Here is a 24,205-nt window from a genome sequence, read left to right as displayed (position 1 = left end):
GCCTCTGTATTAGCTTGTTCTCGTGCTGCTATAAAGAAATACCTGAAACTGGGTAATTTATGAAGAAAAGAGGTTTAATTGACTCACAGTTCTGCATGGCTGGAGAGGCATCAGAAAACTTGCAGTTATTGTAGAAGGAACCTCTTCACAGGGCAGCAGGAAAGGGAATGAGTGCCAGCAGGGGAAATGCCAGACATAAAACCATCAGATCTTGTCAGAACTCACTCACTATCAAGAGAAAAGCATGAGGGTAGCCGCCTCCATGATTCAGTTACCTCCCACCGGGTCCCTCCCACAACACGTGGGGATTATGGGAACTACTAGAAGAGATGTGGGTGGGGACACGACCAAACATATCAGAGTTGAAGCTTGGGAGTAACCTCATCTGATTTGCATGTTTGAATGGTGGCTCAAATCATGTTTGAGGATGGAATGAGGGCTTCCAGAGGAACCTTCTCTCTTAGCCTCAGGTCTCTTACCTCTAATATAAGGGACTTGCACTATTCTGCAGTATTGTATTAGATGATCAGGCTCTTGGTGCTCTAGGCCTTACTGGCCTTTGTGTACAGATGGAGTCACATTCATAGCAACACACAGACTTCACTTATGCTTTGCTTCCTTGTTGTACTTCTTAGGACCTCCAGATCCCCATAAAGATCTTACCCAGTTATTTCTGGGAGCCCCTGGGGATGCCTAGAAGGAGCTCCTAAACTGACTCCTCCTGCTCTTTACCCCATATTCCTTGTTGCCAGCATTAGCTGAACCCACCTGAGGGTGTTGTCTCCCCATTGCCAGTCCTGCTGTTGCCAGGACTCTCTGTGACAAGGCTGAGGTTCCTGCCTAGCACTGATGTTCCTAGAATTGCAGCTGTCACTGCAAGTTTTCACTGCAGCACAGCCACACTGTTCCCCAAAAAAGTGGAGGTGATGGCCTATTTCATTTTGTGTCATTTACCATTACTTGGACAGTGAGCAGTTCTAGGCAGGCCCCGTGTCTCACAGGATCCTTCTTCAAATAGCTCCTTTGTTTCTGCCTGTAACTCCAAGACTGTGGGACCAGTACCTGAGGGAGACACCAGGGTTTCTCTCCATTCCAGTTTCCCCCAGGGCATCCAAAGGTCGTCTCTCTCCTGGCCAGCTTTTCTTTAGCAGAAAGATAAGGCAAAACAAAGTGTAATCCTGGCAGCTTTACCCACCACATCATCAAACAGGCCTGTGCCTGAGACTCCTTTTGTTGTTACTCATTACTCTATGATTGGCTCAGGGCTAAACCCTTCTCATAGATCTCCAACCCTTGAAGGGACAGACTATTAACATCCTCATTTGTAGATGAGGATGAGGCTAAGAGGAATTAAGTAACTTGCTCAAGGTTAAAAAGGTGACAGAGCTAGAACTCCAAACCAGCCTAGTCTGGAATATTCCAGATACCACGCTCTTCACAGGTCCCCAGTACTTGAATATAAACACTTAATAATCTGTATAATACATCAAGTGCCCACTTTTCTCATTGTCATCTTTGTATTAATTCAAAATTGGCTTTTGTATCCAGGGCTGGGAAGAAACGGTGGATGCTGCCATTTCCCACCTGTTGAAGACTTGCCTATCAAAGAGTTCAAAGGAGCAGGCTTTGAACCTCAACAGCCAGCTGAACATTCCCAAAGACACAAGCCAACTGAAGAAACATATCACCTTGCTTTGTGATAGATTAGCCAAAGGTGGCCGTCTCTGCCTAAGTACCGATGCAGCGGCCCCACAGACTATGGTCATGCCAGGTAAGAGCTCTGTCTGTGCTCCCTAAACGCAACTGTACTTCTCCCAAATTAAAGGAATGTGCCTGTGTTTGTATTTGGGGTTTAAATTTCATATTAAAGTAATGATAGGCAAGAAAATTGATTTCACATTTTCCCTCCAACATCCCAGGGTAACCCATTGGATAAATATTCTTGGGATATTTGCTTGCTAGACATTTCTAGAACGATATGTCCTTTTTCTTCTCTCTTGCTTTTAAATATATGATCCATTTTGTTTTGCTTCTAAGCAATAAAAAGCGGATTAGAGGATAAAACTATTTTTTAAGAAAAAGTTTTACTAAATGTGATCGCGCGAGACAATATTTCATAAATGTAAATAACATGATACTAGCAACTAATGTAATCCAGATGAGTCCAGTCTCTTCTGCTGTTGGCTGGGATTGTGATCATCAGAATAAGGGGGAAGAGACAAAGTGAAAGATGGGAATTAAGAGACGTGAGCAGGCTTCAGAGCCCAGGCACTCATGGGTCAGCATGGAGAGAGAGTCCACGTGCCCCTCTGTGTGCAGTCAGTGATGGTCATGGACACCCAGGGCTGTCCTTCCCATGGTCATAGGGGCAGGTCTCTTAGGGGCAGCAGTTCCCATGTCCTGCTTCCCTCTTCCTAGCCTCTCTGTGGCAGCAGCAGGGAGCATTACTTGAATGGATCTGTTGATGCAGAGCTATAGTATCTTCCTACAGCAAGAACCACAGTGTGGGAAGTGGTGTGGTTTTCTCTTCTTCCTACTTATAAGCCTTTTTCTTTACCACCCCACCCCCATTCCCACTCTGGTAGTTTTGTTGTTGCTTCCTTTCCCTCACTCAATCTAGCATTCCTAGAAGTGAAAAGGAATGCAAGTGAAATTGTAAAAGATAAACATGGAGACAGCATAGCATAATCTAATAGGCATAGGCTCTGGAGACAGATACAGCAACACTTGGATCCTGCCTCTTTTTAACCCTTACTACTTATATGACCCTAAGTATGTTACTTTCCTTTCCAGACTCTTTATGTCTTCCTTTAGAAAGTGAATGTAATAATGCTTGCCCTGCCACTGGGACCCTATGAGTTTATAAAGCACCTACCACAATGCTTGGAACAGAGATATTCTAAAAAAAATTCAAGCTGTAATTATTATCATTGTTATGGATATATGCATGATTCAAGCTTTAAATTTGAAGGTGGAAAAATAGCTGGTTTGGGGTTATGGATTCTATGTTCTATGATTTGAATATCTTTACCTCAGCCACACGTAAGTAGAAGCCAACTTTATTCCAGAAGAATATTTTTTATTTTGCCTTTTATAATAGAAATGCCTTTCCATAGAGAAATAGTTCTGACATTGTTTGCCTTCATTTAGACCTTCTTTGTCTTTTCCTGTAACATCCTCCTGTTTCACTGTTCATCTTCTGTCCATTGTTACAGGATTGTTTTCCTAAGAGATATTTAGGCTTAATGAAATAGTAAATGAAAACTATTCATTATAATCAGCATTCAGTTTATGACTCTCCTTCCCTGCCTACCCACAGGAAAATTAAGGAAACGTGAGGGAAAAGGACAGATATATTAATACAAAAGAGAGAGAGAGAGAGAGAGAGAGAGAGAGAGAAAATTTGAAGAAGGATGGGATGGCCCACCTGATTGCCTGATTACCTGTGGGTTCATGCCGCAGAAACCCTGGATTCTCTTCTCAGGTCCTCGTCTGAGCTTTTCTGTTCAAGCATCCCCAAATCCCTGTCTTGGTCATTTTCATTTAAATAACTAGATTTGTAAGCAACATAAGGGCTGTGCACATAGCTAGGATATGGAACATTTGAAAACCTCAGTGCAAAATTTTTGAATGTATGTAAGGAAGGGGCAGAGGAAAGGAGGAAAAGAAGGAAGGGAGAAAGAAATGAAGAAAAGAAGAAAGATGGACAGTGTGTTGGTTCACAGCACAGGGGCCATCAGCCAGGTTCGTGCCTAGTGTAGCTGAGTTGATTCTGTTGGAGAGATTTAGGCTGTGTGCATGTGCTTCAGGTCGAAGCACATCACAGTCGTAATGCCTTGCCTCTCCTTGCTGATGACCCACTTGCCACTCTCCCTCCCGCTTGTCTTGATCTAATCAGGATAATGAGGTTTTAAAAAAATTGTTAAATCAGCACTTGTTGTCATTAACATGCTTAATTAATGCTTATAATACCTTTTTTCCCTATAACTGAAATTTTCCCACATGATTTATCTCTGTATTAGCACATTTTTGAGGTAGAAGAGACATGTAGAATTATTGCTGTCTTACAAATAGAAAATGGAGGCAGGAAAATAAAAATCTCTTGCCTGGAGTTACATGGTTACTGGAAGGGTTAGGTCTAGAATCCAAATCTCCCTGCCCACTGTGCATCCCTCTACACCCCACAGACCACAATGGTACAAATATGTTTCTAGCCAGAGCCTTCTCCTGTGTAAGCTATTCTTGATCTGGCCTCCCCCACCCCCCAACTTAGTCTAGCAGTGTGAAAGGAAAAGGGCAGAAATAGTTTCAGACAGTCTCTTTGCTTTGCTATGAGAAACATATTAAAGATTTATCTTATATTTGATTTGTGCTTAATTTTTATTATGTCCAAAGGTGATGTGATAACATTTTCATGAATATTTCTTATGAAGAAATACTGTGAGGAGTTACTTCTGCTCCAAGCCTGTAATTGTGCAGTTTACAATGTTGGTTTAGCTCTAATAGTTGCATCAGAATATACAAAGTGGCACATTAGAAAGGTCTGGATTGCAGAATGTATAAGCATATAAGCGTTTCTTGCAGACATTATCTTTTTTAAAGATTTGGATGGGACCTAGAAATCATCTGGTTTACCTCTGTCACTTAAGAGCTGAGGTAATGAAGGTCTAAGATGAAGTGACTAAGTGCTTAGTATTAAAAGGCAGGAGTGTGTGTAATTTTGCCATGTTCCCTATTAAATTGCAGATGGGTAAACATCTCAGAATAAAAAACCCTTGGTCTTTTCTAGCCTCATGACTTTATGAGCCCAGGTTCTTGGATGTGCCCTTTTTTTGCTCTAGTGAAGGCTGTGGTGACAACATCCTTCTTGGTGTCCAGAGTTTGAAACTCTTTCCCAGTGGGAATTACCTTATGAACTTCTTTGCCTCACATTTTCTCCTGCTTGGCTTTATCAGTTCTCTATCAGGTTTTCCCTTAACCTTTCCTGGTGAACTTTCTTGTCGTTGCAGAGCCATCAGATTTATTTCTCTCATCTGCCACTCCGGTGTTCACATGATTCTGCTGGTGAATATAGCTTGCAAGGAATCTACTTTCATTAAACATCTATTTTCCAATCTCTGCTGTATGTATTCTACTCTTAGAGCAGAAGTCACAGAGGGCCACCTGATTAGTGTTATTTAAAAATCTGAATGTAAGTGATTTAGTGGTCTAGCTGGCCTTTTCATGCATCTATGTTCCCAGCCTTGTCCCTGCAGCTGCCTAGGACTAAAAGACTTGCTGTAGTTTGCAGGAGGCTTTCTTTTATGACCTCAGTGTCTAGGAAGGTTATTTCAGTGGCCCTAATTATAGCAAAGATTTGAAGCTCTCAAGCATATATGCAAAACTTAATGTATACCTGAGTGGGCCAAACTCATGATATTTGGAGACTTACCATTTTAACCTCATGAACACTGGAGCTTTTGTCACCTCTATGCTTTTCTTAAACTTAATTTTGTCTAGGGGATGCTTTGCCCAAGAAGTAATATAGGTAAGTAATGGCCCATCAGATCGAAGCTTGGTGAGCAAATGGTGTAGGCGCCACAGCAGGGAAGGCATAGAAAGTTGGGCAAGGAAAATCGGTGTAAAGACAATCCAGGCTGATCAAGTGCCTCAAGTGAATATTCTCTTAACATGATCAAATGACTTCATCTGTCATAATGGGCCATAGCTTCAGCTGTATTTTCTTTCACACTGCCAGATTCTTGGGCTGAAAGGAAGACAAGAGAAGGGAGTAAAAGGAAGCAAAGAAGTTTTGATAAATAAGATTAGATGTCTTATATAATCCATATCTTTTCATAGAGATGGATTTTAAAAGTTATTTTGAGATGTGGTAGGAACCAACCAGGAATTAGCATTTTGTACATCTTCATTGTATTAAATAGATAGGACAAAATATACAGTATAAGTCTGAATACAGAGTATAAATGTGAATAAGCTATCTATTCTAGACTTTTGAGAGAGAGATTTTTAAATTCTCACTCTTTAGAATTTAAAACTTGAGTTAATGACCTTTTGCCTTAAAGATTTGATATTATTTTGAGGCTACTTTCAATTGACCCATTTCAACAGAATTTAAATTTAATTTCCCAGATCTCACTTAGATGCCCGATAAGACATTTGGTGTTTACATTCATATTGTCAGTGTGATTTAACTGTTGGTTTTACATTTTGAGTTTTTATAAGCTTGAAGCCATTCTTTACGGAAATTTAGATGAATAAGTTTCCTCGATTATTCCCCAAAATATGTTTTCCAGGCTTTTAGAATTCTCTTCTTCCTCAGGCATACCAATTATTCTTAGGTTTGTTCATTTAACATAATCCCAACTTCTTGGAGGCTTTGTTCGTATTTTCTTATTTTTTCTTTGTCTTTGTTGAATTGGTTTAATTTGAAGACCTTTGAATTCTGAATTTTTTTCTTTTACTTCTGCAATTCTATTGTTGAGACTCCCCAGAGCATTTCTGATTTCTGAAAGTGTGTCCAAAGTTTCTTGAATTTTTGATTGTTTCTTCTTAAGGTATCTATTTTCATGAATATTTCTCCCTTTACTTCTTGTATCATTTTTTGGATTTTCTTGCATTGGGCTTCATCTTTCTCTGGTCTGATTAGCTTCATAACTAACCTTCTGAATTCTTTTTCAGGTAAATCAGGGATTTCTTCTTGGTTTGGACGTATTGCTGATGAACTAGTGTGATTTTTGGGGAGGGTATTGAAGAGCCTTGTTTTGTCATATGACTAGTGTTGGTTTTCTGGTTTCTTCTCATTTGGGTAGGCTCTGTCAGGGGGAAGGTCTACGGCCGAAGGCTGTTGTTCAGATTCTTTTGTCCCATAGGGTGTTTCCTTGATGCAGTACCCTCCCCCTTTTCCTATGGATGTGGGTACCTGTGAGCCAAACTGTAGTGATTGTTGTCTCTCTTCTGGGTCTAGCCATGCAGTGAGTCTACCTAGCTCCAGCTGGTGCTGGGGGTTGTCTGCACGGAGTCCTGTGATGTGAACTGTCTGTGGGTCTCTTGGCTGTGGATACCAGTGCCTATTCCCATGGAGGTGGCAGAGGGTGCAATGGACTCCATGAAGGTCCTTAGCTTTGGTGGTTTAATGCTCTATTTGTGTGCTGGTTGGCCTCCTGCCAGGAGGTGGTGCTTTCCAGAAAGCATCAGTTGTAGTAGTGCGGAGAGGGACCCGCAGTGGTTGGGACCCTAGAACTCCCAAGATTATATGCTCTTTGTCTTCCACTACCAGTGTGGGTAGGGAAGGACCATCAAGTGGGGGCAGGGCTAGGCGTGTCTGAGCTTAGGCTTTCTTTGAGGGGGTCTTGTTGTGGCTGCTGTCGGGAATGGGGGCGAGAGTCCCAGATCACTGAAGTTGTGTACCTAGGAGGATTATGGCTGTTCCTGCTGAGTCATGCAGGATGTCAGAGAAGTAGGGGAAAGCTGGCAGTCACAGGCCTCATCCAGCTCCCACGCAAACTGAAGGGCTGGTCTCACTTCCACCATGCCCCACAACAGTCCTGAGTCTGTGTCCAGGCAGAGGGTGGGATGGGCTTGAATATTTGCCCGAGACTATGTACCTCCCAACTGCTAGAGAAAAGGGCTTTGGTTCTTCCCCTGCCTGTGGCATCTGCACACCCAATTCATGCCCTCCCCCTGAGTTCTGACCAGGAGGCTTCATGCTTCTGGCCCTTCTCCTTCAAATTGTTACAAAGTTCAGCTAGAGAATTCCTTCTTCCAGTACAGTTTTACCCCCATTCCTCTGGGTACCCTGCCAATGGATCCCTGTGGTTCCAGGCAGGAATGGGCTGCCTGGGGACCCAGCAAGCTCCTGGGGCCTTTCTGCTGCTTCCTCTACCCCCATATTTTGCTTGGCTCTCTAATTTGACTCAGCTCCAGGTAAAGTTGGAAACTTCTTCAGCAGATAGACCTATAGCTTTCTAGTTGGGGGTGTGTTCAGAAGAGGAGGAAGTTCTCCCTTTCCCACCACTGCAGTCGGGGCACTCACAGTGTTTGGGGTGTTTCCCGGGTCCTGCAGGAACAGTGTGCTTCTTTGAGAGGGTCTGTGGGTCCTCTTGGGATTGCTGGTTTGTTGATATAGTCAATCTGGAGCTAAAATTCAAGATGCAAACCTCCCATGCTGCTCTGTCCGGAGCTGCAATCTAGTCCTGCCTCCAGTCAGCCATGATCCCCTAAATCAAACATTTAAAATCATTAATAATCTAACCATCCTGAAATACATATAAATCCAACTATTATTCAATATATGTAAATTTTCGTGTATGTGTATACATGCGTGATAAATGTATACGTTTGTATCCATATCCTTCTAGACTTTTTCTTTGCATATACATTCTGTTTTATAAAAATTGCATTATCCTGTACCTACTGCTTTATAATCCATTTTTAAAACTTTCATTATTTCATTATTCAATAGCATACGTTATTTTTAAAACTACACACTTAACTGGTCCCCTTTTGTCAAACATATAAACTGTTTCTGATGTTGGTATGTACACAGTTAATGAATATTCTTGTAGCTAAATCTGTATATATCCTGATTAATTACACTTTTCCATGAATATGAATTGGAGCTGGTTATGTTACTTCCCTGCTTTAAAAGATTTTATAGTTCCCTGCTATCTTCCATATTAAATTGAAATTTCTAAGCCTGAAAAACTATGTTCTTTACATAGAAATACTATGTTCTTTTTCTAGAACATTATTTTTCTAGTCATATCTCCTACATTTTCTTCCTTAAGACCTTTTACTTATGTTGAAATATTCATTATTCTCCAAATACATCATGCATTTCAAGTTTCTATGCTTTTAAAGAGTTTCCTTGGCCCAGACAGGCAGTGTTGGCCTGGTGGTAAAATTACCACTAATTTCTGAACACCCAGCTGAAATGATGTTCCACAACGCATTCCCTGGTAGCTCACTAATACATTTTTCGTCTGTGAAAAATTTTTGGCCCTGGTCCCCTGAGCATATGGCTGTTATAGTACTTGTATCATAGAGTACCATCATTTAATACATTGATTCCATGCTTTGCCCTCAGGTAGAAGGTGTTGGGTTGTATTCTATTCTTCTTTATGATCTCTGCACCCCACTTGTGCCGCACATGCAGAAACACATGTATTTTTAAAGATTTTTATTTCGAAATAATTATAGACTCATGGGAAAGTGCAAAAATAGTACATAGCATCTCATGTACTCTTCACTCTGCGTCCCCTAGTGGTGATAGCTACAGAGCTATGGTTGGGGACAAGAAGAAGACTCTATAGGGAGCAGTGAATTTCAAGGAATTCACATAAAAGGTGGTGTCATTACTATCAAAGGCAGCAGAAGGTCAGGAAGGATCTGTCTGTAACTAGAAGAAAAAATATAGGAAAGCAATGGAAGAAAAAGTGGCTATTGTCAGAGTTTTAATTTCTTCTTTTTTTATTTTTCCCCTAAAAGACATTTAGAGATGTTTAAAGTTCAGGTGGTATAGCAAGATGAGAGTGCCAAAATCCAATATTTGTGTTAAATGGAAAAGTTTTGGGAGGCAGAAAGAATAATCTAAAATATTTATAGACTGAATAAAGTTAGCATTTGAGAAGAGAAAAAGTGAGAACCTAGATATATGCAGGGTGTACATGCAAATTTTTTTTTTTTTTTAAAAAGGAAAGCTTAGTGAAGTCTAGCCACATAGGCTTTAGAGAAGTAAGTTTTATAATGGTTTTTGACAGAGCAAGAGGGATAAATGATCAGGTTATAATTAAATCACATTAAAGTTGATTTGCATTAGCCATTGTGGAAAGGACAAGGCCATCCATTTAGTAATTGTGCAGCTATTTATTTTTCTGGAGCCATAGTTTTCACTTTCATAGTTCTCTTACCTCCTTGTTTTGAAACATTATTGTTTCACAATTGTTTGGAAAATCAAGCTATAGTATATAAATAAAGGAAGCATTCAGTTATTAATAGTATGCTCATTCTTATTCAGTGTAACAGGGAGTCCATAATGAGATGAAGATTAGTGGAAGAATATTTCAATCTAGGATTAGAGTTGAATTTGACAGGAGAAGCAATTAGGAACAACTGTAGGGAAAGGTCTACCATCAAAGACCTCATAGAATAACATTCTCCCTGTGTGTACTTAGCAAATACTTGTTGATAGACATGCTGGCTGGTAACTAATTACAATGTGATGACCAAAGACCAGCTTCTTGGAAGTAGGGTTGTTAATACAGGAATAGAATACCAGGGGAGTTTGAGTAATTTCCTTCTCTGCAGATGTTTATACTAATGTGGATACTCAACAGTCTAAAGATAATTTTGGGGGAAAAAGTCTGCCTGAAAGTGGGGGGGATAAATTAAATGGCTTTTAAAGGACATCACTATTCCTGTTTCTTTAATTACGTCATGCGGACAACTCTGTAAAATGCCAATTTTTTATCTTCACCCAGCTATAAATGTGAACTGTCTTTTCTACTCTCCTATGAAATAGTACAATGGAAATCCCAACTCTGTGTAATTTTCAGTGTCCTTAAAAATTGAATAGATTTGCCAAAAGATAGAGTATCTCAAGAACATTGGAGTATTCCTCAGGGATATTTAACTTTGAGGTTTTGTATCATATCAAGAATAACTTTTCTCACATATTCTACTGACATTTGGTACTGTTTTGTCTTCAAATATGAGAATGAAAAGTTGATATTTATTCCAGCAGATTCTGGCTGTAAAAATGAAACCGTGAAGATACTTTTACTGATTCATATATCTGGTTTTTTTTCCAACTATTACCCCCAACTTCTGCTACCTCAGTGTATCTATCATCTACAGTATGATTTTCTGATTCACCTCAGACTTGTAATAAACATACTTCCTGTTTCATTTCCTCCAACTTCTACTCTCAGTATCTGCTATCTCTCTGAGGAATTTAGTTTCCAACAGTAAGATTAATGTTTCTGTTTTCAGTGCAAATTTATGACTATTACTGAAGTTTTATTTATTTTGTATTTTCCTCTAGATTTTAGGATGCCTGGATAAAGAATTTTAATTAGTTACAAGCAACTCATCAATCCGTTACTCATGTGAGACCGTCATTAAGACTTATTTTATATTGCATTATTTTCATTTAAATTTTTCAAATACATGCATAATGTGAGTATCCACAAGTAAATGAGGCAGACACAACAATTTGGCCTATTCCTCTGGCTTAGTCATTTTTAATTCTGGCCAATACAACTGGCCTAAAATAGGAGCAACACTCTACTCAGCCACAACAAGCAAAGATGATGTTCTTGAGAACTGTCATGCTCACTGAAGCCAGATATATGCTGCCAACCTTTAAAAAAAATCTTTTCATACTAAACTTTTTCTAAAAACAATTGTAATATGTTTATTCCAATAAATTGTTAGAATAGTGAAGTCCTTCTGATTTGTGTGTCATGTGGATATTTTTGAAACAATTAAAAATTAAAATGAAAAACAATTATTTTGTTCCTGATGGCTCTCAGAACATATAAATGTCCAGTTCTAAAACGCAAACACCTTTAGTTGTATTCCTGTTTACAGGATGTCTCAACTCTGTATATTATTTAAAATTCGGCCTTTTCTTTTAGAAATGCTTAATATTTTATTTAAAAATAATTATTTTGCTTAGCTAGGATTTTTGTATTTCTTTCAAATCTGATTTCTGAGCCATATTCCAGTCTCATGTGGAAAATGTTACCAAAAACTAAAATGATGTCACTTTAACTTGCAGAAGTTATGATTTATGTTAATACCAATAGGATGGTTTTTATTTAGTACAGGTGTTTGCATGTTGGTTGCTCTATGATATTTTTTGGCATTTGTTAAAAATAGTTTGGACGTGACTACAATGGTAAAATAAGAAGCAAATACATTGTCCTTGTAAGGATCATAGCAAGGGGTTCCAGGCCTCAGTTTACTGCCGCTTTAGTTATGAGCAAGTGTAGCAATAGATATTAAGGGCTAGGTGTAGGAGTCTGGCTGGGTTTCAAAGAAAGATAAGATTAGTTGCAGCAGACCTTGTGAATGGAGAATCTCATCAGTATATCTGACTATGTGCTGTGTAAATAAATTATCTGATATTTTTATCTGTTTTTTTTTAAAAGAGATGAATCTTCCGTTTCAAAATAAGATGAGACACCAGACTGTGATCTTTTTTTAAACTTAACCTGTTAACTCATGGAAAATCACTTAGCTGTGGAAATTGTACACTTTGTATATTATTTCCACTGAAAAACACAGCATATACAAAGCCAAGACTGAGACCTCAAGGTGAAATTTTTTGAGTGCTTATTATGTTTCAGGCACTGTTCTAGGTACTGAGGGCACAGTGGTAAATCAGATTAATACAAGCCTGGCCCTCATAGAGTTTATCATGTTCTGTCAGGGGGCAGTCTATATACAGGGAGACAAATTTCAGACAGCAACAAGTGCAATGCAGAAAAATACATCAAGATAAGGGGAAAGAATGCCTGCTCTTGACCATTTGTGCCACATCTTTCTCATGATTTTCTCTTTCCCATCATTTAGTGAAATGCGAGACAAATTTTAGTGAAATGTGAGGCAAAATATATGAGAGATATTTTATTATGTGAGACAAATTCCTTTTGTGACTAGTTAAAATAATTCTGTTTCACTATATAATATTATAGTTTAGTTTGTTACTATTAATAGTAATATTGAAGTACCACAGTTTTTAAAGTTTTCTGATCAAAGAATATGTTTCAATTTCAGAAAAGCCAAAGCAATTCTTGAGAAGTGTTCCTAAAAAATAAATAACATATCTGTAATGATCCTTAAAATGTTTTGTGCATGAAACAATTTTCATATTATTGTTATATATTTATTTTGAGTTTATTTTTATATTATATCATGAGCCACTATTAAATGTCCGTTGTCTGTTGACATCAGCTTATTACACTATGATATTTGACAGCAGAGACTTTATCATTCATTTTCACATCTTTAGAATCTAACATAATTGGAACAGAGAAGATGCTCAACAGACCTTTGAGGAGTAGATTTGAATTGAATCGTTTATGCGAACATTATTCTGTCCCTTTCTCAGTTTTATATCAGTCAGCTCTCTACTCCTCCCCACCTTACCTCCCAACACATCCACTCACTCCACTTCCATTGGCCCCTCCACCAGCCCTTTGTGCTCTGCCCTTGGAACCCCATGGGTTTCTCTCTTGGATTCCTTGTCCATTTCCAGCCCTGAGTCAATCTTTGGCTTTTCTTAGTTCTACTCTGCAACTGGAAATTGTTACCTAAATCAATGATAAAACTGACCCAGCTGTTTCCACCTCCTATCTGGCTAACTTTACCTGGGCCCTTCTGTACTAATCAGTTTCCTTTACTTGTTTCTAATTGATTTCCTGTCTCATTTCCAACAGAAGTTAGTGACTGCCATTTTGCTCAAGCTCCAATCTCATCTCAAACTGTGCAGAAGACCTCACTTCTACTGTACTATGAAGTTCCAAGCAAACTGCCTTCCCATCCATTTTTTTCAAAATTTATGTGTAATTTTATTAATCTTTTATCTTTCTGTTCTTTCTCAGAAGATGACTTGGTTTTACGATTAAATTCAGACTTGATACCTTGGCCTGCAGAACTCTGCATCTGTCTCTCCATCCACTTGTTCACCAGCAGTTCCTTCACAATTCTCCTTGCCCATTCTGCTTTAGCCACACAAGTCTTTCTTCACTTCTACTCACCAAGCTTTTTCCTGCCTCTGGTTTTGCATATGCTGTTCACTTTGCCTTGAATATTGTCCTCTATCTATTCCCAAACATTCCCTCTCCCACATCCTGCCACACACTCTGTCTCACACTGGCTGACTTATAGCCATTTGCAGATCTCAACTTAAAGATGGCTTTTCTGTAAGATGTCTTCTGTGACCCCTATTATTCTCACTCATGGTCTCTTTGACTTTCTCTTTGTAGCTGAAGCATAATTGCATTTTCATTGTGGGCTATTTAATATTTCCCCACTGTACTCTAAGTTTCATGAAGAGCTGGACTGTGTCTGTGTTAGCTACCGTGGTATAGCTTAGTGTCTGCCATGTAATGGGTGTCCCAAGGACAGCTAGTAAATGAATTGCATCCTCTCCTTTTTCCTGTTTCCTCAGGGACCTTATGGCCTCATATTTGTCTCACTTGACCTTTGCTGCTGTCTTCTCTCCGTTTCTAAACTTGGTTCACTTTTCCTCTGTTCCAGTAATGTCCTCTGACTCTTCATGGTATTATATTAACTATCTTATTTTTATTCTCTTCCAGACCTATAAATTGTACCAATTGCACTATGGCCTCTTAAAGATAAATTTGGGATTAAGCTAAATAGCAGCATCTGTAAACAATTCCTCTTTTGGCCAAAGGAACAATATTAGGAGCAAAAATGTTAACAAATACAGAGTTCTTAAAATGGGGAAAAATATTTACTCATGAATAGCACAACTTTTAAAAGTTTAACAGATGTTTTTTAAAATGCTACTGTGTACTGGGCTCTATGCTAGGCATTGGGGTATGATGACTAACAAGAAAGACAGAATTCCTACACACATGGAGCTCACATTCCGGGAGGAGCCAAGATAATTCACAGTTATACAACTAAACATGAGAATTGCAGGCTATATTAAGCACAGTGAAACAGTGAGTTGAGAGAGTTTGTGGTGGAGTCTACTTTCAATAGGGTGATTAGGGAAGGCTTCTGTGAGGAGAAGGATGAGGAAATGAGGAAGCAGGGGAATAGCATTCCAAGCTGAAGGAATAGAAGAAGTTAAAGGCCTGGTGAGTAGAAAGGGCTTGGCATATTCACAAGATACATGGCTTACCTGGATTGATCTTGATAAGGACAAATGGCAGGGAAAACTAGATCATGTAATGTTCATTATCTCTCATGGTAAGGAATTTCAATGATGGTGATCCTATGAGTAGTAGGAAGCCATCAGATAGTCTTAAGTATTACAGATGTTACATAATTTGATTTATGCCTTTAAAAATTACTGTGGCTGCTATGTGGGGGAATGTTTTGGAAAACAGCTGGAATGGAAACAGGAACAGCTTAAGACACTATTATAGAAATGTAGGCAAGAGATGAGGTTGATTGACGTTGTGACAATAGAGATAGAAGTAGAAAGATCTACAGCATGTTTTAAAGGCTGGAATACAGAGAACTTGGTGCTGGATTGCATGTAAGTGGTGAGATAAAGGGAGAAAGCAAAATGACTCCTGGAACGTTGGCTTTAGTACCAAGTTGGACAATGATGCTATTGGTGAAATGGGGAAGTCTGAAGGAAGAACAGTATGTGTGTATGTGAGTTGGAATCGAAGGCTCAGTTTTGGCAATATTCCATTTGAGGGGCCTAGTTGGCACCCAGTTGTATATGTCAAGTGCTCTGGAGCTCAGGGGAAAAGCCTGGGCTGCAGCTGGACTGTCAGGAGAGAGCAGCCTATATATGGTATTTGAAACTGAATGGGTTTTACTTAAATGGAGAAAATGAGGAAGAGCTTGATCTAAATCTGGAGGCCTTCCAACCTCTAGAGGTCAGGTAGAAGGGCAAGAGCCAACATCGGAAATTGAAGAGAAGCAGCCAAGGAATGAGAAAGAGGAAAACTCTGAGAAAGTAGCCACACAGAAGCCAAGGGAAGGGAGGATTTCCAAGGTCAGCAGATGGAGCAAGGTGAGGGCAGGGCTGGGAGCTGACATACTTCTACCTAAGAGTCTTATAAATTTTTAACATTTCTCCTTTTATATATTCACTCCTTCTTTATAATATAAATTAAAGTTTTACACCTGTGTTGCTTTTTGAAAGTATACAGAACATAGCAAGTATAAACACTGTTATCAAATGAAAGAGCCCCGCGCCGTCTTGTTATTTCTTCAGAGAGACGCGTATCCAGACCCATTCCTAATTTGAATGAAGAAACAGGCTTCTTGTTTTAGGTCCAGGCTCTTCGTTCTGGCTTAATTGTGTCTTTTTATCCCACTCCTTCTTATCTTACACCCTTAACTACATTTATGTCAATTTCTTTACTTATTCCTTCCTTGTATTCCAGGTACTGTCACAAGCAATGGAAAAATAATGGTGAACAAAGCAGACTTGGTCTCTGCCATCCTGGAACCTATTTTTTCAGATAATGAAGTAGTAATTTAGCAGATACTCAATTACAAAATAAAGTAAATAGTATGAAGGCAAGAGATGATGGAGACTCAGACATAGGAAGCAGTAATTGAGAAGAAGAGGAGCAAATGGGTATTAGAACTTTTTCAGGAGATGAAATTGAAAGGATGTGGTGGTTAATCGGAGTTAAGGATTGAGGGGGAAATGAGAGGTATCAGGAAGAGCCCCCAGATTGCTGATTCTAGTTGGCCAATGTTGTTATTCATTAAGAAGCCATCTTTGGAAAAGCACAAAATTTGAGGGAGTCAGATCATGAATTTGGTTTTGTAAATGTTGAATTTGAGTGCTTAGCTCATGCTTGCTTTTCTTGCAGGAAGCCTCCCCTGAATATTCTACCCTTTGCTAATTATTCTTACTCCTATAGATTAATTATTAGCTGTTTCATATTCTTCAATTTAATAATTACTGCTAGCATTCCCATTGTCATTTCATGTTACACTGTGTTTCTCTAATTGCTATGTTGTGTGTTTTAAGTGAGTAGAAAATCCATGTGGGTACAAAATACATGATTATTATTTTTGTTTATATAACTGATAACATAGAGCACAATGTAGTAGTACGTATTTGGATTACCAGTGTCACTAAGTGATTTCCTTGAGACGTAGCCTCATTTCTTATGGTTAATTCATAATCTACAAAAATTTATTAGACAACAAGTCTCTTTCATGGCAACAGGAAGCAGTGAGTTTATTAACAGGAAGTGAATTATATCCTCTGATGTACTAGAGGAATTTGTTTTCTGGAACACTTTCTAATTAAAGTCATGAAATCCCTACCCCCATTTATTGTGTTAGTTAAATATATTTAACCACACCTCAAGTCAAACATAAGGGTGATAAGCCCTTGAGGGTTTTCCCAGTCTTATGTTTTGCTTTCTGTGAGTTTTCCTTTAGTACATTACAAAACATCATTTAAATTTGTGTCTTTAATAGAATTTGATTGCTTTCTTCATACCGTTTCTCAAATTAGCCTCAGAAATTTCAGCATTGGAAAATTGGTATTTTATTTTCCCAGCTGTTTAAATGTAATATATTTGAAGACAGAGGCACTGTCCTGTAAGTTTATAGCCTAAATAAATCTATTTTAAAGGTGTACTGGTCAGAGGCCAGGTGGCATAATGGGATGACATATGAGCTATTCACATTTGAAGACCTGGCACTACATTCAACTTAAGATGCCAGGAAAATGACTTTAGACGTGTCAATTTGCTGGAGTGCTTGGTGGGCATCTGAGAACATCACAGAACTGCTGTAAGGTCTAACATAATGTATCCTCTGTAAATTATATTGCCACGTTAGCTACCTAAGGTACAAAAGAACAGTTTGAATGACTTCAGTAGACATTCCAAAATCTTGTTTTAATGAGTAATAAGAAGTACAAGCCTGTCTACAAGAAGCCCAGCCTAATCTAAAGGGTTGTAGTGGGACTGGGAGTTGAAATTTAAGCTTTTCTGTGTCTCTGATCTTTATCTGGCTCATCAGTTATTCGGCAAGTATTTACTTAAGCCCCCTTTTCTGAGCCTTTGTCATTTTAGGCATGAATTTTATAACAAGACCAGTTACCTTTTTCCGTGGCTTCAGGTCTCCTACAAATGCCAATAATAATATTTCAAAGAAATGCTTTGAAGAATTTATTAGTTCTCCAAAAAAATGGTATGATAACCCTGTCTAGAATACTTGTAAAATCGTCTCTTCAATTATCCAAAGGTGCTTAATTGGACTACTTATCTGAAGATCTTTTACTTTTTTTCACTTGCCAAGAATGTCTAGTAATTATGCACTCAGTTTCCATTTGAGTAGCTTTTTGAATTAGTTAGAAGGCTGTCATCATTAATTTATATTTAATATCTGAACCTAAGGTTTTTTTAATTGTAGTAATACATTGTGTGCTATCCAGAAACATCACTTAATTTGAGAAAGCGTAAAATGCCCAAAGGTACCATACTTTGGTTTTTATTGTGAAAATATGTTTCAATAACTGACAGACTTATCCTCTACAAACTTGCCCCATTTAGTTCCATTCCTTTTGCAATTAGCATCAGTCCCTTGGATGGAATGGTGTGGTGGACCATGACAGCTGATGAGGGGTCATCCTGGACAAAGTGGGTCCTCTTAAGAGGAGGTTTTAGTATGAAACTACTCTGCACATGGATTTATGGCATTTATAAGGAGTGCATCTAAGTTGATAGGGCTGTAGGCTGCTTCTAGACTCTTTCTTTTCCAGTGATCGGAACATCCTCCATGGATTGCAAAATGCTGGAAGATATTTTTCACTTGAACTTTCTGAACCACAGTTTCTCTTTATTTACCTCTAACTGTTAGGATCCCAGGATCCTTACCTTAGAGTCTATGTTGTAACCCTCTGACACCACCATCCCAAGTTCTAGGTATGCTTCATGAAGTTAGTTTGTAGAAGGAAGTAAGGCATATTGGGAACAAATTGAACGTATTAACTAAAGAGGTGATTTTGCATTAAAATATACCTTTATCTCTTGGAATAAATTATTTATTTTATAAATCCTTATTGACTACCTACTTTGTGCCCATTCTGATACTACAGACTGCATGTATTATGAGGATCAAAATAGACAAAGTCTCTGCCCTGATAAAGTATCCATCCTACTGGGAAGGGAAAATGGTACACAAGCATCAAAAAAGATCATTACTAACTGTTGCAAGTAGATGAAGACAGTAAGCAGGGTAGTGTGATAAGAATAAATGACAGGGGAGAAGGTACTTGAGGAAGCCTTACTGAGGTGGGGGCATGTGAGGTGAGGCTGTTATGACGGGAAGGAGCCAGCTGTGTGAAGATGCACTTGATGGGGTTGGGCATGGTGGGTAAGGCTAGACATTCTAGAGGGAGGGAACAGGGCAGGAAAAGGATTCAAAGGAGGTAAGCAAGGAGGCCAAGGTGATTGGGGAGAATCGTGTGAGATGGTGTTGGTAAGGCGGGCTGGGGCCAGATTATAGAGGAGGCCTTGTTTCAAAATTTAGGTTTTATTAGAAATGAAAATTCTTGAGACAGGCCTCTTTTTTATGAACCTGTTATCCCTTAGACCAAATGAAAGGTGACAGTCTTAACCTTGAATGACCAGCCTGCATTCATAATCTGGAATAATTGTGAGCAGAAGCCTGCAGCATGTTGAAATAGCATTATATTATATTCAAAGGCTAAAGACTGCTCAGTTCTCAGGCATTTATCACTTGAAAGTGGAGGAGTAGAAAAGTTTAAAAGGCTACAGCAATAACATTTGAGGAAATGAATAATTTAGAGAATGAAATCATGAATAATGAATTTTTTAAAAAGATTCCTCACTTGTGATTAGAGATTCATAATTTTCATTTTATAGCAAAATATAGTTGGCTGTCATGCATTCCTGACATACTTCATCTAAGTACAATTGGGCTCAACACATTAGTGTCTTGATGTGCAGACTTACGATTCACTTCTTGTGTTGAAACCATTAAATTTTAATGTATTCAGCTTAAGCATAAGTGGTCATAGATGATTCATAATGGTGCTCCCTGCTTTTGGTGAAAATGATCATCAGCAAGAGAATTGTCCCCAATGGCCACACTCATCTTCGTAGATTATTTCCTAAACATTTTTGTGTCCACAGAAGGCTAGGAATAAACACTGCACAGCTGATGGGTAAAGCACTATAATAATTGCCCAGAAACCACAGGGCATTTGATGAAGATAAAGTGGAACTCTGTAACTCTTGACATTTTATTTTTTAATTTCTGGTGTCTTGGGGGTATAAGTGATACAAGCTGCTCTTTAAGAGTGGAGTTAGCCAACCATGATTTCTTTTTCTTTAAGAAATATATACCAAGAGTAGCTCTCAGGATTATGACTTCATCATTTAGCTGTTGGGCATAGAAGCAGGATGAGCTAGCAGGCTTGTTTGGCTGAAGCTTCAGATAGCAGCCTAACCCAATAAAAACAGGACTGTGGCTTGGGCATATGAAACTTAACAGTTTAGAAATTACTCGCATTTTCACCTGACCTAACCACTATCCATGTACTGAAAAATCACAGCCAAATATGCTGCCAGCTGATTTTAATTATATTATGCAACCCCTGTAGACATTTGTGATCTGATCATATCCCTCCAGAGCTTGAAGTCCTTCATTACCTTAACAATAAACTCCTAATTATCTGCCATGACTCATGAGTCCCTTCATAATCTGGTTACTGTGTCTCCAGCCCCTTTATTCTTACTTGTCACCAGCAATTATGCTGCTATCATTCTCACCTATCGGCAGCTTCCAGAAGGATGCATGTTCTTCTTTGTTCCCAAATCTTCCTGGTCCTGGACATGTTACTCCTCTGTCTAGGATTCCCACCTTGCCTGCTGCAACTGGATGACTCCTATAGTCCTTCATAATTCCAATATTGCCTAACACCATTCATAAGTTTCCCCTCCCTGACCCGCAACACACTTCTCTGTCAATTTGCACAGATACCATATCTGGGATTGCATTGTATTATAGAGATGTTTCTCTTAATCCAAGCCCACAGGGGGATTATTGAGGATAGTGGATGTGTTCTGTGGCTTTGGTACCCCTGGCACTTAACATAGAGCCAGTACATGGTAGATGCTTGCTGCAGGATGGATGGGAATATGTAGTATATCTCTTTCCTGGCCCTGAAATTAGGTACAACAACTGGATTTTCTCCAAACCATCCTAGGGATCATAGTGGATTATTTTGGGTAGGAACAAGATAACCAAACTTTAGTCTTCCCATCACATTACGAACAATTCAACTGCTTCCCTTTCTAAATGAAGACATTTTTCCAATCCCTTTGTTTAATGAAGGAGCACAGTCCAAACTTGCCGTTAACTTTGTGAAATCATCATGAGATGCATTCATTAACTATTATAAGATTAGACACATCTGGGTATAAGCTTTGGTTCAGGTGCTTTGAGAACTGCTTTTATCCAAACAGGGTCAAAATAGTGCTGCTGCTTACTTCCCCCTCCCCCATTCATTTTACTTCAGTGAATGCACCAAGGAAATAGTCTGTCTCATTAAATAAAGCAATAGTATTTTAGAGTTGAAGATAAATCTAAAAGTCTCCATTCGAATACTCCAGGCCCTTCTGCATCTAAAACTGCCCCAGAAAGATAGATGTGTATTCTTAAGCATCTCTAGGGATAGGCTTCCACAGCCCTCTCAATTATGTGTTCCATTATCTCACCAGCCTTCTCATCAGGAAGGTTTTTTCCCTTAATGTTTAACTTTAATCCCTCCTGTTGCAATTTAAGCTCATTTCCTTTTGTCTTGGCTTCAGTGGAAATAAAAAATAACTCACTAGCACCTACCTATCTCTATTTTTACTTAAAGATGTCTGACTTCCCCAGGCAGCTTTTTCTTTCTAGTGCTAAATGGACCCTACTTTGCCTTTTTCTCCTTACGCTACTTCTTGGAGACCCTTCCTTTAAAATTTTTTTTTTTGCTTTTACTGCAACAAGTATTAGGTACTATACATATCAATTCTGTCATTTAATCCTGCAGTTCATTTTTTCAATTTGCCAATCTGTATGACCTTAGTAAGCCACATAATACACTGAAGAAGAATGGATGGACACCATTTTAAAGTGCTTTAGAGTTGTGGAATTCTTTTCTAAGTGAACTGCTACCATTGTCCAATATTCTTCTCTTGCCCAACCCCACCCTGGTTTTCCATGCTTCAGGATAAATATGTGTCCTGTCTTATTTCCTGCTTCTTCATACATAAGTTTGATACAGGCCATGACAACAGTATTTCTGAGTCCTGCTCTGCCAAGATAGCTCAAGGGATGGAGGAAGAAGGAAAGGAACAGTATTCTCTTTTCCTCTAGCCTTTCCCAAATCCTAGTCGTAGTAGCCACCTGAGTTGACAGAAATGATAAATTCTCAGCTCTTGGAACACCAATCTTTTTGGGAGTCTAAGATGAGAATTTGGGAATGATATGAGGAGGAAGATGAGTCCGAAAATAAAAATACGCCTTGCATCCAGCACCTAAAAATAGAGACTTCTCTCTATAAAGTAGAAAGGAGATCATTAAAAGTGTGAATGAGAGAGTCAAATACTAGAACAAGGTAGAAAAGAAGAACAGGAAGAAACAGATACGATCAAGTATGAAGAAGAAAAAATGCTTTAGTTTGTGATTTCCCAACCGGAAAATGTCATGGTAAGATTTCTTAGTAAAATTAAAAATAAACCAGCTGAAAATTCCAGAATAAGAACAGTGATTTGAATATGTAATATAAGTACAGCAGTATTTTCCATTGATGGCTATGTACTTTGTTATTGATTCGAAGATATCACATAGATATGTTACCGGCAATTGTCTTTTCTTTCTTGAAAAATAGGCATTATTAATTTGACCTCTGAACAATTCTATGTAGTCTGATCTTTTAGGAATAATCCTGGACTGTAAATAGAATTGCCATTGAAATTTGTTTAACATCAAAGTAACTTCAATTTCAAAGTAGGAATATAAGTAGTTTTATGTTTTATTCTATTAATTGAAGATTATGTGAATGATAGTCTGCCTTTCTTATAACAGTGCTATATAGGGCATTTCAGAGAAAAACTAGTTGACCCTTAGATTTACCATTGAAAATCAAAGGATGAAATTGAAGTGCATGGTTGGAGGACTGTGAAGTCTCTGTGATATATACAACAAGGTGATATATACAATAAACATATATAATAATAATCACTTTTGGGGGTTTCCTTAAGGAGAGATTTCTTTTTAAATGTGCATGTTTGTTACCTAGGACTATTCAGAATTAACAACATCTACTCAAAAAGAAATGAAATATTCTTTTCTCTTGCTTCCCCGAAAAGGCGCCACTTGACCAAAGTTTAAATCTGCAGGCAAGATAGAATTCCATCTTCCCCCAAATTTATTTAATTGGCTTTCATTAAGTCAAAGAAGTGCCCTATTACATGGTACAGCCCTGAATCTTAAAATGGACTAAACTATGAAAACTGAAAAAGCTGAATCTCTTGGAAATGTAGTGACAGAAGCCATAGAAAAGAAAAAGGAGGCGGGGGCGCGGTGGCTCATACCTGCAATCCCAGCACTTTGGGAGGCCAAGGCAGTAGGATTGCTCAAGGCCAGGAGTTCAAGACCAGCCTGGGCAACATAGTGAAACACCATCTCTGTTAAAAATACAAAAATTAGCTGGACATGGTGGTATGAGCCTATAGTCTCAGTTACTCGGGAGGCTGAGGCAGGAGAATTGCTTGAACCTAGGAGGTGGAGGTTGCAGTGAGCCAAGATCACCCCACTGCACTGACAGAACAAGACTCCATCTCAAAAAGAAAAAAGAGAAAGGAGACCATTCTTTATATATATATATATATATATATATATATATATATATATATATATATTTTAACAAAACCAAAAAATGCTTATTTTGATGATATATTATTGATTATTGATGCAATGGAGAGTATATGTGTACTTATTATTATAGAGTATATTTTTAAAATTTATGTTGCTAAAGCCTACTGATTGCAATGGGTCTAGGAGTGTAAATCAGAAATACTGTCAAAACAGTACTCCAGATGTGTTGAGTCATCTCTGGTGTCAAAAGGATAAGTTCAGATAATCAAAAAAGGATTTGCTAGAATATGTGTAGGTACTCAGTCTGATTTATGCTCCCAGTTTTAAGACATCTATGCATTTCACTTCATCTTTAAACCAAGGTCAAGGCCACTGGAACCTGGGATCTGGATATGGGTTTGATGTTAGGATTAGTAACAGTTGTTTTGTTTTAATTGATTGTCACCCTATGGCCATCATTCTAAGGGAATGCTTTTAAAAGAATTTACAGTCTCCTCTAACACAGGAGGTAGAGTCTATACTGAAAAAGCAGTTCTATTTGAGCTATTTCTGATGTCATTTTGGTCTGAAATCAAGACATTTGATTAGAAAATTGAATTTTGATAACCTTTCTATGGCCTATTAT

At 38.5% G+C, this 24,205-nt stretch overlaps 1 protein-coding gene across 12 annotated transcripts in view; it reads left to right on the top strand.

The window, feature by feature from the left end:
• BBS9 (Bardet-Biedl syndrome 9) overlaps nt 1–24,205 on the top strand; it is a 492,396-nt gene that overhangs the window by 387,091 nt on the left and 81,100 nt on the right. For 11 of the 12 annotated variants that reach the window (XM_074379845.1, XM_074379844.1, XM_074379850.1 and 8 more), the window contains one exon: nt 1,549–1,771. In XM_074379845.1, coding sequence (XP_074235946.1) covers nt 1,549–1,771 — 223 coding nt within the window. Of the gene's footprint in view, nt 1–1,548; nt 1,772–24,205 lie in introns of those variants that run through there. The other variant, XR_012512240.1, reaches the window with a different exon arrangement.

Source organism: Saimiri boliviensis, chromosome 10 (assembly GCF_048565385.1).
Source record: "Saimiri boliviensis isolate mSaiBol1 chromosome 10, mSaiBol1.pri, whole genome shotgun sequence".
In the NCBI taxonomy this organism is placed as follows: domain Eukaryota; kingdom Metazoa; phylum Chordata; class Mammalia; order Primates; family Cebidae; genus Saimiri; species Saimiri boliviensis.
This window is presented reverse-complemented; position numbering and strand designations above follow the sequence as displayed.